The sequence below is a fragment of the Phocoena phocoena genome, chromosome 5 (genome assembly GCF_963924675.1).
Source record: "Phocoena phocoena chromosome 5, mPhoPho1.1, whole genome shotgun sequence".
NCBI lineage: Eukaryota > Metazoa > Chordata > Mammalia > Artiodactyla > Phocoenidae > Phocoena > Phocoena phocoena.
Window position 1 is genome coordinate 67,240,397 of NC_089223.1, and position 17,795 is coordinate 67,258,191.

General features: G+C 41.9%; 1 protein-coding gene across 1 annotated transcript in view; it reads right to left on the reverse strand.

The window, feature by feature from the left end:
* Positions 1-673: 673 nt before the first annotated feature.
* CWH43 (cell wall biogenesis 43 C-terminal homolog) overlaps positions 674-17,795 on the reverse strand; it is a 47,946-nt gene continuing 30,824 nt past the window's right edge. The window contains exons 12-15 of the mRNA XM_065877959.1: positions 15,998-16,147; positions 10,730-10,874; positions 5,794-5,855; positions 674-833 (exon numbers count right to left, since the gene is read on the reverse strand). Of these exons, the coding sequence (XP_065734031.1) occupies positions 674-833; positions 5,794-5,855; positions 10,730-10,874; positions 15,998-16,147 (517 nt within the window). The remainder of the gene's footprint in view (positions 834-5,793; positions 5,856-10,729; positions 10,875-15,997; positions 16,148-17,795) is intronic.

Sequence of the window (17,795 nt, forward strand, 5' to 3'; positions counted from 1 at the left end):
AGGGTAGAGTATCTGTAATGGAAATAAATAATCCACTCTCCATAGTCTCAATTCTTACTGCACATCAGAATAACCTGAAAAGGTTATTTTTTAACCCAAAGCCCATGTATCACCAAGAGGTTCTGATGAATTGGTCTGGGGTGGGACCCAGGCAGAGGGAGTTTTTAAAAGCTCTCCAGGTGAGTCTAAGTGCAGCCAGCACTGAGAATCACAGCAGCCCAATGATGCTAACAGGCTTCCTTCCCACTTGTTGGCTCTGTCACTGACCAGCCACGTAACCCTGATGAAGTTATGTTCCTCGGCCTAAGCTTCCTTACCTCTAAAATGGGGATAACAAGAGGACTAATCCAATGTGGATTAATCGAGACAACACATGACACATCTAGAACAGGGTCTAGGACACAAAAACACTTTAATATTAGCTATTATGGTGGTGATGGTGCCATTGATCTTTTTTGCCTGAGGTTGGGACTTCAACATGTTTCTCTATCCCAGAAAGCAGGGATCGTAACTTCAACCCAAGTAGGATGTCATAATCTTTACCAGGAGCTCTCTTAACATGAATAAACCTCTAGAACCGAATCTAATTTGTAGCTCATTGTGAGGTAATATTTAGGTCCCTAGAGGGGATGGACAATCTCATAGCTGTAGTTCACGACATAAAGGCACTCACTCACCTGGGATTGAAGTGAATTTTCTCGGGAACTTCCCTGGGGTCTGTGACCACTTTCCGGTTGTCTCTATAATTAACGGGATCATCAGGGATCCTAAATTTGGACATCTGAATTTCAGAGTCACTCAGCTCAGCATGGGAGATTCTTGCATAAACCAATCTGTGGCAGAAACAAATGGTTTGTAAAGATATTATCAAGCCAATTTCCCATTTCTAACTCTACTCTGTATATCACTAGAATTAACTTGATTTATTACTCTAAATATTTATCAAAATATTGCTTTTATGATATAAATGAATAAGGAATATGCACATAGGTTTAATTAACTAAACATACTTGGCAAACTTACTCTACTTTATTACACTAATGAATATTCTGTCTGTACAGATTGCCTCTCACACATTTGTTTTGCGCCAATAGCAGGAATACTTCAGAATGACAGGAGCATAGGCCTAAATTCTTTCTTACCTTAAAAAATCCAAATACCTCATGCACATTTTCATTCACATTGAAACATCTAAAATAAAAGATTTTTAATGCCTGAAAAATTGCACAATTTTCATGTCTGAAAAAACTGTACATCTTGTTTTTGCTTACATCTTTTGGTTCTCCAGGAAATTCAAAGCATTTTGTAGGTGTTATCTATCTGGATAGTTATCGAGAAGCTCACATGGAAAAATGGGAGAATCATGAGCAGCCAGGAATTCATTTTATTTTATTTATACTTTGCCTCTTAAAAAATGTCAGCTTCAGTCATTCACTTATTTAAAAAACAAATTCATAGCCAGTCCCTATTACATGCAGGCATTGTTCAGGTACTGGGGATAAACAGTGAACAAAACGAAGGTCTTGCCCTTATAGAGCTTTCATCCTAGTTGGGGAGAACAAATTAAATATGTATATATGTATGGTGATCAGTACCCAAGTACTATGGGGGAACAAGCAGAGTACAGAGGACAGGGCATGCTAGGTGGCAGAGGCTGTTATTTTATAGTGGATGGTCAGAGCATAACTCTCTGACAAAGTGACATTTGAGCAAAAAGTTGAATGAAGTGAGAGAGCAAACCATACAGGTATTGGAGGAAGGGCGTTCTAGGGAACGGGAACAGCAAATGCAAAGGTCCTGGGGTAGAATGCACTTGGCTTTTCTGAGAACCAACTCCATAATGACTGGAGTGGAGTGCATAGGGGAAACCTGAGTTTGCACGGGGGTGGGGGCAGCAGATGATGCAAAGCCTTCCTGACAGACTTGAGATTTTCTTCTGAGAATGAAATGGTAATCCACGGAGTTTTGTACAGAGGTGCAGTGGCTGCTGTGTAGAGAGCAGACTCCAGGGAAAGGGTCAAAGCAGAGAGAACAGTTAGGAGGCCACTGCAACAATTTAGGTAAAAGACGATGGGGGCTTGGGCCACAGTGGCAGTAGGAGGAACACTTAAAACCTGTAACTCCATACAAAATAGAGACAGAAACCCAGAGCTGGAACCAGCGGAGGCAGCAAATCTGCCCACCACAGCAGGTAAGAGAAGAGCTATGATGGCATCAGACGTGGGTCTGAATTGTCTGACAGGTTAATGCATTTGTCTAAGCTCAGGTCCCAAATCTGTGCAGTTCCCTGTAATTCTATGTCACTGCCTCTAGTAAATCTAGGTTATTTCCCAAATCTCTAAGATCAAACTTCTAACCCATTTCATAGACACAGCCTTCAAAAAGTCCTTGACGATAAGGAACCTGACAATCCAAATCTTCTACTAAAACAGGGACTCTCTCCTTGTTGTCCAGTAAATACTTATCAAGTGCCTACTGAGAGCAGGGCATTGAATTAGATGATCAAGGTAAAGTTTATAGAATTGGTTTTGTGGACAGAAACTGAATAACAGTAGTCCTAACTTCATTAATTTTGGTATTTTCAAAATTACCTTCCTGTCTGTTACAGACTAAACATCTGTGTTCCCTCCCCCCAAATCCATATGTTGTAGCCCTAACCCCCCTGCCCCAGTGTAGCCATATTTGGAGACAGAGCCTCTAAGAAAGTAATTAAGTTAAATGAGTTCATAAGGGTGGGTCCCTGATCCAATAGGATTAGTGTCCTTAAAGAAGACATATCACAGAGCATGCATGCTCTTTCCCTCTGCCTCCAGAACGATGAGAAAATTAGTTTCTGTTGTTAAAGCCACCCAGTCTATGGTATTTTGTTATGTCAGCCTAAGCAGACTATTATACCATCTCTGACAGTCATAGTCACTATATGTATGTGTGTGTATATATATATATATATATATATATATATATATATCCAAATATTTCTAAATATACACATATATTTGCCATCCCACTCTCCTAAGGAGAGACAAAGAAGGTCTTGGGCCACAAATGTACAAACAGAGCCCAGTGATCAACTATTATGGACACTGGTACTATAAATACCCCTGTCCCTTGGCAACTAACAATTTTTACATCTCGAATATATACCTTTTTCAGTCTATATCATAAACTGTCTTCTAGAAATTCTAATAACCCCATTAAAGCAACCATTTTAATATGAATTTAAATAGAAGCAGTGTTTTCAATCTGAGATATCATATACTTTACAAAACTAGCATGCTCCCTCCCACCTTAATGTTTTGGGAACACCAAAATAATAGTCAAGCTATCTGTCCTGCAGCCATATGGGCATGTGCTGGGTCTTTAGAGTTTCTGAATTATTAGTGTAACCAGAATGAGCTTAGCATCTCAGGGGCCTCCCTGGCCACCTCAGTAAGCATATGAACCAATGAAATTATCCAGGAACCAGTTTACTAAGTAATATCCAAAGTCCTTCATAAGAGTCCACAAGACCTGCTCCCTTCCCTCGCTGCCCATACACTCCCCACTTACCTCCTTTACCTCCATCTCCATATACACACTCCTGCCCCACGAATATCACTTTTCTTCAAAAACATCAGCCCTCCTGCCTTTGGGCTTTTGCACTAGCTGGTCCCTCTACCTGGAAAGGTCTTCTCCCAGACAGCCACATGGGCCACTCCTTCAAATCTTAGCTCTAATGTCAACTTCTCATTAAGACCTATCCAAGCCCCTATTTACAACTGCATCCCATCTCCATATTCTGGATGTTCCTTACCCTGCTCAAGTTTTCCTCACTATAGTTATCACCTCCTAAAATAAGACACAATGGAATTATTGACTCCATCATTCCAATCATTGTCTATCTTCCCTCAGCCAGTTGAGGGATGCTTCTCTGAATGTTCACTGCTATACCCCTGGTGGCTGACATACATTATGCTCCATCAATACTTGTTGAATGGCAAGTGGGGTAAAGAACAGTAGAACCTAATGGTTTGCTTTCACCAGACTGTGACTCATAAGTGAACAAGCCATATCTCCAAAGGGAGAGAAGTTGACCCTGTGATTCTGTATCATCTCCAGAAGGCAACCATTTCTTTCATCAATGCAGATCACAGATCTTAGAACAGAAGGTTACCTAAGGGGTGATCAGTTCCACACCAGCTCCCCTCTTCAGGCAGGCAATGCCAAGATGCCTCTGGGTGATGAACTGCTCTGTATGGAGGAGGAAGTAAGGCCCAGAGAGGTCCACCCTAGAAGGCCCCACTGTCCCACAGTTCCCAGCACTGCCCCAAGGAGGGTAGTTAGAGTTCTCAGGTCAAATAGCTCCAAACAGATTCTGTACTAACGGAATTTCAGGATGCGTTTCAGGGATGGTCGCCAGCATGTTGCATCCACTAAAGAACCCTGTAAGTGGAGGGGCCTGTGAATCCATCACTGTCAACAAGATCTGTCCCTCCTTACCTCTCTCACATCACCTCCCATCTCACTCTACTCCAGCCGTGCTGGCCTCCTCACTGTTATCAAAATATACCAAGCATGCCCTCCTAAAACTCTTGCACTTCCTCTTCCCTCTGCCTGAATGCTCTTCTCAGGATGTATGCAGGTGGACTCCCCCTCATTCAGGCTGCTGCCTGAACAGCACCCCATCAGAACAGCGACCCTGCCCACCGTCGGTACTCCCCGTCCTTCTTACCTGGCTTTATTTATTCTTCTCATCACATTTATCACCACCTGGCATAGTCTATTCCTTACGTGCTTACTTTCTGTCTCTTTCCACTGGAGTGGAAGCTCCATGAGTCAAGGATTTTATTTTGTTCCTGTTATATCCCCAATGCCTAGAACAATGTCAATCATGTAATAGGTATTGAATAAATACTTGCTGAATAAATGATTGATTGATTAGTCCCTTTTTTGATATTAAACTGCTCTTTGCTTTGTTTAAAGCAACACTGCCTTCAAAACAGATTTACACAGTTACGTGTTTGAATTCTGAGATCTTTCAGCTACAGTATTTTTGAATTTTTACATATATATGGATAATATTAATTTTTTGATATGGGATGATATGGGGTGATATTTTTTTTAAATATAATGTACATTGAGAGCTCATCACAATATAGTAGTGGCTCCAAAAAGGTAGTTACCTTACCCAAGATTACATGATTAGAAGCTGGCAAAGCTGGAATTCAAGCCCATGGTCCATGCTGTTTCCACCATGGCATACAGTCAAAAATGGTGCCATTCCTGGGCTTCCCTGGTGGCTCAGTGGTTGAGAGTCCGCCTGCCGATGCAGGCGACACGGGTTCGTGCCCCGGTCCGGGAAGATCCCACATGCCGCAGAGCGGCTGGGCCCGTGAGCCATGGCCGCTGAGCCTGCGCGTCCGGAGCCTGTGCTCCGCAACGGGAGAGGCCACAACAGTGAGAGGCCCACGTACCGCAAAAAAAAAAAAAAAAAATGGCGCCATTCCTAACATGTACTGACAGTTACATAATGATCATGCTTAATAACTCACACAGTACCTTCTTTGTATAATTAAACTTAATTTGCTTAACCATTTACTCCTTCTTAACTCATTAGGCTATACATTGAAAAAAAATGTTAAACTGGGTAACTAGTCAAATCAATGTCTATGAAAAGTAACACAATTAACTAATTGCTTCCAGAAAGTTTTTCCTTCCAGGATAGACCCAAAAGATCACAATAACAGTAGATTAAGAAAAACAACAATCCAAAATAAAAAGAAAAAAAAAAAACAATCAAACGCCTATGCTTACTTGATCAGCCCTCGATACATAATATATTCACACCATCTGTCTTGATCTGTGCTGTCAATGTCCTAATAATGAAGAGAGAAGAGAATGTTTAAAGCATTAAAAACGGTGCTGTCTTCTGAATTGCCAAGAAAATGTGTGAGCTACAGTAATAAAGATGCCTTTCTTTTGTGCATGCTATTTTCTCTGCCTAATTCCTACTGATTTTTTAAGGTCAAAACCATTTATTCATTCTATAGATGTTTTTGGAGCACCTACCATATGCCCATCTAGCCCCAGTATGAGATGCTGGGAGTAAACCATGAAGGTGGTCTAGAGAGAGAGTTAGGCAGCAATCACAACACGGTACTGGCTCCGCACAGTTTTCCAAGTCTCTCATCCCAAGCAGAACTGACTGCATGCTCATCGGTCATCCTGTGTAGTCCTTTATGCGCACCAGCTACACCACTCTGTATAGTTAATTGTTTAGATGTCTCCACTCTCCCCTTCCTGAGCAGAAAGACTCAATCACCTAGGCTCCCTGGTTCCTAGCATGAAGGCTGGCATTTGTCAGGAGCTCAATCTGTTCGTTAAATTGAGTCACTGGCAACACACGTTTCACAAGTAATCGTGAGTCTATTTGACGTTGAAAGCTTGAGACCAGCGTTACTTTTCATCAGCAAATCACAACATAAACATTTTTTTTCTATAATGTGTTGGCAAAACTCTAAATATGGAGCTTTCATACTAAAGAAATATTCATGTTTTTCTTTTAAAAAATATACCTGACTTTTGACTATGTTGACTAAATTTGACTATTAAAATTTAATTTAAAAAATATTTTTAGGGCTTCCCTGGTGGCACAGTGGTTGAGAGTCCACCTGCCGATGTAGGGGACACGGGTTTGTGCCCCGGGAGGATCCCACATGCCGCGGAGCGGCTGGGCCCGTGAGCCATGGCCGCTGAGCCTGGACGTCCGGAGCCTGTGCTCTGCAACGGGAGAGGCCACAACAGTGAGAGGCCCGCGTACCACACACACAAAAAAAGAATCCACTGCAAATCTTTTTTTTTTTTTTTAACATCTTTATTGGAGTAAAATTGCTTTACAATGGTGTGCTACTTTCTGCTTTATAACAAAGTGAATCAGCTGTACATATACATATATCCTCATATCTCCTCCCTCTTCCATCTCCCTCCCACCATCCCTATCCCACCCCTCCAGGTGGTCACAAAGCACTGAGCTGATCTCCCTGTGCTATGTGGCTGCTTCCCACTAGCTATCTATTTTACATTTGGTAGTATGTATAAGTCCATGCCACTCTCTCACTTCATCCCAGCTTACCCTTCCCCCTCCCCATGTCCTCAAGTCCATTCTCTACATCTGCGTCTTTATTCCTGTCCTGCCCCTAGGTTCTTCAGAACTTTTTTTTTTTTTTTTTTTTTAGATTCCATATATATGTGTTAGCATACAGTATTTGTTTTTCTCTTTCTGACTTACCTCACTCTGTATGACAGACTCTAGGTCCATCCACCTCACTACAAGTAACTCAATTTCCTTTCTTTTTATGGCTGAGTAATATTCCATTGTATATATGTGCCACATCTTCTTTACCCATTCATCTGTCGATGGACACTCAGGTTGCTTCCATGTCCTGGCTATTGTAAATAGAGCTGCAATGAACATTTTGGTACATGACTCTTTTTGAATTATGGTTCTCTCAGGGTATATACCCAGTAGTGGGATTGCTGGGTCATATGGTAGTTCTATTTTTAGTTTTTTGAGGAACCTTCATACTGTTCTCCATAGTGGCTGTATCCATTTACATTCCCACCAACAGTGCAAGAGGGTTCCCTTTTCTCCACACCCTCTCCAGCATTTATTGTTTGTAGATTTTTTGATGATGGCCATTTTGACTGGTGTGAGGTGATACCTCATTGTACTTTTGATTTGCATTTCTCTTCTGATTAGTGATGTTGAACATCTTTTCACGCGTTTGTTGGAGAAATGTCTATTTAGGTCTTCTGCCCATTTTTGGATTGTGTTTTTTTTTTTGATATTGAGCTGCATGAGCTGTTTGTATATTTTGGAGGTTAATCCTTTGTCAGTTGCTTCATTGACAAATACTTTCTCCCATTCTGAGGGTTGTCTTTTGGTCTTGTTTATGGTTTCCTTTGCTGTGCAAAAGCTTTGAAGTTTCATTAGGTCCCATTTGTTTATTTTTGTTTTTATTTCCATTTCTCTAGGAGGTGGGTCAGAAAGGATCTTGCTGTGATTTATGTCATAGAGTGTTCTGCCTGTGTTTTCCTCTAAGAGTTTTACAGTGTCTGTCCACTGCCAATCTTGACACAACTTCTGACTGTGACAATGGAACCCAACAGAGTATTAAATAAAAATCAAATCAAATTCCTCTTACACACACACACACACAAATTCTCTCTCTTATTAGGATACAATCGATTTTTTCTTAAATTTGCCAAATATCATCTTGTATAGTAGTCTTCTATACTTTATAGACCATATACTTACACATTTATCTAATGTGATTTGATACATACAGCCAGACATACATAATACAAATATGTAGCTACCACTTATTAAGTGCCTCCTACATGCAAGGCTTAGGGCTTTTCAGGCATTACTTTATTTTCATCCTCAGAACAACCCTATGATACAATAGGTATTACTATCCCGTCTTTATAGGTGTGGACATTGAGGCCCAGAAAGGTTAAATAACTTGCCTCAAGGTCACAAAGCTGGTAAATGTGGCACCAGGTAGGCTACTGATGAGAGACTACATGGAGAGAGAGGTCCAGCCAACAACCAGCACCGAGGCCCCAGACCAGTGAGTGGGGGACATGTCAGACCTCCCCAGCCACAGCCACAGCTGACTCCACGAATGAAGGCAGGCAAGAACAGAAAACCACTCGGTAGACCCACACAGTCATGAGGATATTGGACCATTGTTCTTTTTAAGCCACTAAGGTTTGTAGCTTACACAGTGATGCACTAATAAATAACTAATGCAACCCCTGTGATTCCACTCTCCAGATTTTCCTCTTACTCTTCTGACTTCTCCTTAATCTCTTTTCTGAGATAATCTCCCTCCTCTTCCCTCACCCATCACCCCCATGATAGCCACACTAAATGTGACTCTATCAGGAGTTTTCTTTGGTCTTCCTCTTGCAATTCTCTAACTCCATAAGCAATATCATCCCCTTCCATGGTTTTAATGATCACCTAGATGGTGGCAACCCCTTAATCTGTATCTCTAGTCCTGACAGCCCTTCTCAGTTCCAGATCCATATGTCCAGCTGCCTAATGGACAGCTCCACTAATATCCCACAGATGCCTCAACTCAGCCTAAAGCTGAACTCATCTTCTTTGCAAAACTCTTCTTCCTTATGTATTCTCTATAGTAATAAGGGTCACCAACATAAACCCTCTGACCAAAGCCAAAATTAGGAGTCCATCTTGACTCCACTTCTGCCTTATCCACCAGGGCAGAGATTAACTCATCTCCCTAATATCTGCCTTGCCCCTCTTCCAAAGTTGTAGGATTTTTAGCTAGGTATAAGGGTATCAAGGTTAAATATTGCATCTCTCAACTTCCTGTACAGTGAGGTATGGCCAATGACTAAATTCCAGTCAATGAAATGTAGGTAGAAGAGGTCAGTTTCCTGGAATTTGCCTTCGAGGTAAGTTGCACATGCACTTGGTCCCCTCTGTATCCCTTCCTCCCTCTTGCTAACTAGAACAACGATGCTGCCATCTTGGACCATGAGGCAAACTTGGGAGTGGAAGCCTTGTAATGTGGAGCCACAAGATAGAAGGAGCACACTCCTGATACCACAAAGTGCCGTACTAGTGGTGAATCACCTGCCCAGACTTTTACATAAAGAGCTATACTTCTCTTATTTAAGCCACTGTCATTTTGTGTTTTCTGTCACATACAGAATACCCTCATCATACAACGTTCTCTCTCACCTGTCTTTCCAAGCACTTGATAAAATGGTTAAGTTTTTTTGTTTGCAGATATTATCTCAAGACAATAAAGTAAAAAAAAAAGACATGTAAAGGACCAAGAAATCTACATAGGGCTTAACTAAATATAATAATTGTATTTCTCATTATAAACGAATGCATTTAACCTTCTAGTGTATATATGTCTCAAGGATTTGATTTGTCTGTCAGTTTCCCAGAGTATGATATCTGGATACACTGAGAAATTCAACCGTTTTGGACCTGGACAGGTAAGGACAAATTCAGTGTCATTTAGTGAGGCCCTGATCAGCCAGCCTCTCTGTATGCCATTTTATCTCTTACTCTCATCATGATTAACTTGTACAATGTGGCAGATTGTATTTTCTAAACACGGCTACAATAATCCACTTTCCATATGGCATTCTTATAATGTGACTTTGATACTCCTCTCATCAAGAGATGGGGTTTATGTTTCTTCCACTTGAATGCGAGCAGGCTTGTGATGACAGCAGAAATCACGTTATATGACTTACAAGGCGAGGTCATACAAGGCAATACAACTTCTTCCTGGTTCTCTTAGGACACTCACTCTTAGAACCCAGCCATCACGCAGGAAAGAAGCCTAAGCATCCCATGGAGAGGAAACAGGACCCTGAGGCCAAAGCCCCAGCTGAGCTCCTAGTCAACAGCCCCACCAACTTGCCACTAATGTGTCATCTGCAAAGTGGCTCCTCCAGTCCCCAGGTGAGCCGCCTAGCTGTGTGGAGCAGAGATGAGCTATCTGCACTAAGTCCTGTCCAAATTGCAGATTTATGAGCAAAAAGATGAATGCTACTTAAAGCCAGTATGTTTTTTGGTAGTTTTCCATGCAGCAGTAGATAATCAGGATACATATTACAATGTTGGGTTAGGTTTTTCAAAACATGAAGAAGAAACACTTTATTTAAGAAATCAGAAATCCTATTAAGATTGTGTTACCCTTACATTGCCACGTTCAATGAGCTGTAGATAATCTCTGGAACCAGGTGCTGAAGTGATATATCCCAGAAATATCACCTGCTCAGAGCTATTTTTCAGTAGTTTTGAAACAGCAATAGCTTGAAGTTTCCTATCGAGGTCATCTCTGAAAAAATGCAAAAATATACCTCTTTACTGTATTTGCAAAACAATTTTTAAAAAATATTAGGTACCTAACTAAGTTCCCAAAGAATATCTTCAAACACTGCACAAACCCAGAATAATTCCTACTGGGACACACTGACTTAATGTTATGCAAATTAGCAAGACAGCTATAGCGCTTCAACTGAGCAGGCTGACAAACTTGACCAAGAACAACATGACCTTTCCCCACAGATCATTTGGAGTCCAGTGGATAGAAATATCTAAAAACAGCAATTGCTCAACTTTTCATCAGAAGAAATTATAACAATAATCTAAGACCTGGTCATCAGTATTACAGCTAAAGATTAGTAGTTCAAAAAAAAAAAAAAAAAAGCAAGGAGTACCGGTAAAAGGGAGAATCCTAACATTCACAGAACACACCAGGTTTGTTAACCTACTCAGCTCCTTCAACTGAACAGTTTCTGAAAGCCTCCCTGGCTCTCCTGGTCAAATACTGGCTAAGTGTACTGCTTTGATCATGTTAAGCACAATGAGTGTGTAACTGAGACAATCAGGCAAGTACATCAAGACTCTGAGGGGTTTCTAGTCAGTCTGTCTGGGGAAAAATAGGGACATCATATCTGCATGATCCAGCAAGAAAAACTGAAACCACTCTAGGTGTTTCAAACAAAGTGAATTTAATACAAGGGATTGGCTACTAGGTGATAGGAAGCCAAGCAGGAATCAGTGAAGCAACTAGAGTTTAGTAGCAGTGAGAAACCTCTACCACCTCTAGGGCTAGAGGGATAACAGGAAGAGGTGATATTCCCAGAGTCCACAAGCCAGTCCTAAATGATGGGAAATGGTACTACGGACGAGGCTACTCAGAAGGATCCAGGGCCATTGAAGGAGGAGTTGGAGCCACAGAAGAGACTTAGCTGCTGCCAGAGACAACAGAGAAAGAAGAGAGAGAGAATGAGAAGTACTCTGTCTCCTCCCCTCCTCCAGCCCTCCAGCCTTGCATTAGTGCGTCCCATTGGTGAAACCTACCCAGAAGACAGAAGGCACTAGACTCTGGGAAATGTGGTTTCCTGCAATCTGTAGCTGGAAGGAAGCTGAACCGGGAATGGATCCAAAGGCAAATAGGCAGCAGACCAACACAGGCACTTACAGAGTAAGACAGCTAATAAATGACTGTTAAGAAAAATCAATGACAAAAGAAGATAGAGGGAGATCACCAAGAGCTGAGAAGACTGGAGAAACCTCATTGAGGTAGGATCAGAAGACAGGACTAAGCTTATCCATTCTTACGTATAGACAGTTGAGCGCTATTAAAAGATGTCTCGAGAAACAGAAGAGTGAAAAGGATGACCATTTGCTAAACATCTTTGCCTAGATCCATTCCCAGCCCTTCTCTATGCCCTGGAGGCTGGTCTCTGCAGGTTTCATCTCCTGGGCTTCCTTGTCTACTAATTTCCAGTGAGGTTTGGGTAGGAAGAGAGGGAAATTGGAGTATTTCTTCGAGCTGCATTCCTCATGCCTGGTGGCCCCTCTTCTGGTTCCAGGTCAAACGGGGCTCTGGGAACACTGTTTCCTCTACCTGTTCCTTCAGCCCTAAGGATGGTACTGGTTCCCCACCATTACTAGTGTCTGAGTACCTTAGCATCTCTTATCTGTTCCTCTGACCCTTCCAACATCGTGGTAAGTAGTCCCTTCATTAAGTCTGCAGTGAATTCTATTCCTTCTGACACACAACTGGGATTCAAATCCAATCTAGAGGATGCCAAAGTCACTGCACCACAGATAGAGCTTTCATTCAAATAGGTTTTAGCAATATATTATCGGAAAATAATCTGTGAATTTGGCTTTACATTTTCTCAGGAGATAAATTTTATCCAGTGATAATAATAAAAATAAAACCTATATGTATGTATGGGTATAAAGAAAGGAGGGGGAGGAATTAGGAGTCAGGGAGAAAGAGAGAGATTGAACACGTTTTATGTTCTTATCTGTTGATATTTGATCGGCCCAATAGCCCTATGATGTGGGCTAGAAAAAATAATTTTATCTGATTTTCAGAGACAAGGGAACTGGAGCTCAATGAGTTTATCTTACAAAAGAACCAAAACTGTAACTACAGACTACAGGTTCTGTGCTCTTTCTTCTTTGTACATTTATGCGCGTTATAAGAAACAAACACGGTGATTAACTGGTGGCTCAGTTAATTACCTAAAATAATACCAATTTTAGTTAGTGTATACCTAAGTAACTTCTAAGGAATGCTGCTATTTTCTGTTTATTGGTTGTAAAGAGATATTTGTGTCATCAGTTATTTTAGAAATCCCATTGAATCAGCTAATAACATGCATAAGCATTCCGTAATTCATTCCTAATATGATTTCATGTTTATATGCCATAATCACTAGAAAATAAAATCACTCAATATTTTTTCAGAGTAAGAATTTTTTTATCTAGTATTATAAAAACAAAGGCAAGCAAAAATATGTAGTGATGGCTTCACAAGTTATTTGAAGCATGAACTTTCTCATGTCACTTGTTGGGAGTGGACAGGGCTTCTAAAGAGTGAGACAAGAGCTAAGGCTCTAAGGGAAAAGGCTGCACCTGGCATTGTGCTTGGGACACAATAGATGCTTGATTCGTGTTTGATGAATGACTTTTTTTTAAAGCTACTCAATGCGCTTCACACTTAGAGGTGTCTGATTTGCTGTAATAATAATGGCCAGTATTAATTGAGCAGTTACTCTAGTCATATACTTTGCATGAGATAATATATCTTATTTAATTCCCTCAAGAATCCTATAAGTAGGATTATCGCTCCTGATTTGCAGATGGGAAAACTGAGGCTCAAGATAGTTAAATAATTTGGTGAAGGATACACCTTGACTTAGGATTCAAACCAGATTGTCTGATTCCAGGTTCTGGAGTTTCATGCTCTTAGCCATTAAACTATACTGCTTCCCTTCTCTTCCCTTACAGTCGCATCTCCTCGACAGGTGCTAGCTATTATCATTACTGCTGTGGTTGTCATTATTATAAAATCAAGTGAGTAAGGTAGTAAGCAAAGGGTATGTTGTTAGCTACAGGGCTTTACATATGTGGTTAATAGAAAGTTAGGAAAGGTAATCCTTCCCTCCTCTTTTCCAAACTATTTGAGGGCTATCTTTTACTCTTCTCTTCCCTCACAAGTCTATTCTTCACATTTTAGAGGTCAGAGGGAGTTACAGGGGGCAGGGGGAAAAAAGCAAAGGAAAACAGGATGGAGTATACTCAACTGTTTCTTAGGTTGAGACCTTGCAACCTTTAAACACAAAAGTGCCTATTTTTTAAAAGATAAACCCAATTCAAGTGCAATTTAAGCTCAGCAGAATTTCTGAATGTCTATACTTGCAACCTGAAAATTGCTGGGAGAAACAGAAAGCGTTTCTTCAAACATCTTTTTACAGAGATGTGGACTGTCTATACCATCCGTCCTCCAAACACCCTTCCCATTTCTAAGAAGACCAGCAAGAGTCTGATTAGCAAACAGTTCACATTAATTACATTTGAATGGTTGGGTTATATTCCTTATGCTCTGACTTATTTCAGAAAACAGTCAAGTACGCCTTCACAGATCCATGTAATACTGCGAGAAAAAGGGAATAGGAAAATATGGGTAGCAGCCATACTCATTTTGCTTAGGTGAAACTTACAGTACAACAATGCTGGGTTCTGTCATACCGTAAGTTTCACCTAAACAGAACGAATATGTCTGCTACCCGTATTTTGTTTGTTGTTTTTCTAATGTTCTGTATGTCATTGTAAAGCTCTGTGGCCTCCTGTATCATTAATGTGGACAGGGCCCATACGCTGTATTTTATAACGCTAAGCACTTTGCATTTGTGTTTTCAATTACTATTAGAGAATGTTTGGTACGGTACAGTATAAATTATATACTTTTATCTTTGCTTTAACAACATATTGCTGGTATTATTCGTGATTTATTCAGTACTAAGTCACTGGTTGTGAATGTTATTCTTTGGGGATAAAATTCATTCCCCATTCTTCATGTCTCCTTGGAGGGGAACCGACTCAGAAAATCATCTCTGGCCTCTCTCCCTCTCACCCTTTACTTCTTAGGAGGATTTTTGTAATTAATTAAGTTTGTAAGAATAAACTGGGCATGCTTGTCTCAAACACTTCCTCACTCTTCTCTCTGGAACCTGCCGGTTTGCAGAAAGGGTGTTTCCTTGTGTTATCTTCTCCACTAAGGGGAGAGTTTGACAGGACAGACTCTGCCCCTGCCAGGTAGGTCAGCTGCTTCGGGGGAGCCAGCATCATGTATTGTTGGGGGAATGTATTAGCAGGTCCATGTGGACACACTTAAGCCATGTTGTCCAAATACGTTTATCAGAATCAAAAGAGATATTTTGATCTTCCTGCCAGATTCCTCTGCCTACCTCTCAGTTGACTGAAAACATGAGGGAAAAAGAAATGTTATTTAGTACTCTCAAATCCCAACAGTACTTCCAACTGGAGTAATCCTGTAGGAAAAGGGAATTTCATCTTTCCGTAGTCTGGTTTACCATGTGGTTTTAAGCACTTGCAGGCTGAGTTGGGTCTACTTAATTCCTAGCTGTGTGACCCAGGATAGACAAGTCTTCTAACCTTCAGTCTAGTTTATTTATCTGTAAAATGGAGCTATAATAGTACTAACGTTATACAAAATGAGGATTAAATACAATAATGCACTTAGCACAGCACCTGCTCAGTAACTGCTGGCTAACATGGCCATCATGCTGCCTTGTACCACCGTTAAGGACTGCCTGCATCTCAAAGGTTTCTATGCCTGATTTTTTTTCCTTTATCTTTTTTTTGGTGGGGGGCCACGCCACACGGCTTGCAGGATCTCAGTTCCTGGACCAGGGATTGAACCCGGGCTCCGGCAGTGAAAGCCCAGAGTTCTAACCACTAGGCCACCAGGGAACTCCCTCTATGCCTGATTTTTAAAACCGGCAACACAGAGTAAAATACTTTGGAAAAAAAAAAAAGAAGAAAGTAAGAAAGGTCAATGCATGGAAGTCAAAGTAATGTGTTAATAATATTTCTTGGCATTTGTGTACTTCAAGAAAGACCGAAGAAACCCACTCACGATTCCCAAAGTGGGTCACAACAAAATCCACCAGTTTGTCAGAAATGGTAACAGTCAGAGTGATGGCTGGTGCAATCTCGCCCTCTGGTGACGGAAGAAGGTGATGCTCTGATTTCACAATGCGGTATCTTGACAAAACCATAATCCTGTATTCCAATGGAAAGAAACACGTGCGTCACTATTGGTCCCACCATATCATGCAAACGGGACTAAGAATATGTGTTCAAGAGGGATGTGCACACTTCAAGCAACCCACTGAGGGGCACTGAGAGCAATAATGTGGCAGAGAGGTATGGGGCAGTCTGCCAGACTGTTCATTGCATCTGGGCTATTCAGCACGTCTCACTGTGCCACCAAGAACACTATCAACTCTGTTTAATAAGTGCTATGGAGGGCTTCCCTGGTGGCGCAGTGGTTGAGGGTCTGCCTGCCAATGCAGGGGACATGGGTTCGAGCCCTGGTCTGGGAGGATCCCACATGCTGCGGAGCAACTGGGCCCGTGAGCCACAATTACTGAGCCTACACGTCTGGAGCCTGCGCTCCGCAACAAGAGAGGCCGTGATAGTGAGAGGACCACGCACCGCGATGAAGAGTGGCCCCCGCTTGCCACAACTAGAGAAAGCCCTCGCACAGAAATGAAGACCCAGCACAGCAAAAATAAATTAATTAATTAATAAAAAAAAAAAGTGCTATGGAAACACGAAAAGGGCAGAATTAGGATACACAAACTCCATTTTACTAGCACTGTTACTCTGGCAACTTATCTGCATAAACAATTCTAATATTAATCAACGCATTTGAGAATGTATGACCTTGCCAGCCAGGACACAGTGCAACAATTTACAAAATTAGAAATTACAAATGGTCCGATAAAGATAGGAGAACCCGTTCCGCCTCACTCTAAGTCAAAGAACTACATATGGAAAGGATGATCAGAGCTCAGACCTCAGGCTGGGCGCACTGTCTGGCCTCCTCCTGAAGTTCTTCTGACAGAACCATGCCTACAGTGATGATCCCTGAATGCACAGGCCCAGCCTGTGCTGTCCCACTCGGCCCTCCAGGCTGCACACAAGCACCTATGGACGTCACTTGACCGTCCAGGGGCATCTTCAGTTTAGCACAATACTGATGCTCACCTGGTCATTCCTGTCCCATTAAAGGGCATCATCTCCTATCAGGGACTCAGGTAAAACACCCTGGTGCTATCCTTGTCACTTCCGGCCCCGATATCTAAACCATCAGGAAGTCCTGTCAGCCCTGCTCCAAGATAGCTCCTGAGTTTGACCCCTTCTCTCCATCTCCACGCCTCCCACTGTCATTTCTCACCTGTGCTAATGCCCCTACCTCATCACCTGTCTCCCTGCTCCCACTCCTGCCCCCTGACAATCTGTTTTTCTAGGAACAGCCGGAATGACCTTTCAAAAATGTAAATCAGATCAGATTGCTCCCGTGTTTACAATCCTCCAGTGGTTTCCTATCAAAACTGAATTAAAGGGCTTCCGTGGTGGCACAGTGGTTAAGGATCCGCCTGCCAATGCAGGGGACATGGGTTCGAGCCCTGGTCCGGGAAAATCCCATGTGCCGTGGAGCAACTAAGCCGGTGTGTCACAACTACTGAGTCTGCGCTCTAGAGCCTGTGAGCCACAACTAGAGCCCATGAGCCACAACTACTGAAGCCCGCGTGCCTAGAGCCCGTGCTCTGCAGCAAGAGAAGCCACTGCAATGAGAAGCCCACACACCACAACGAAGAGTAGCCCCAGCTCGCCGCAACTAGAGAAAAGCCCGCGCACAGCA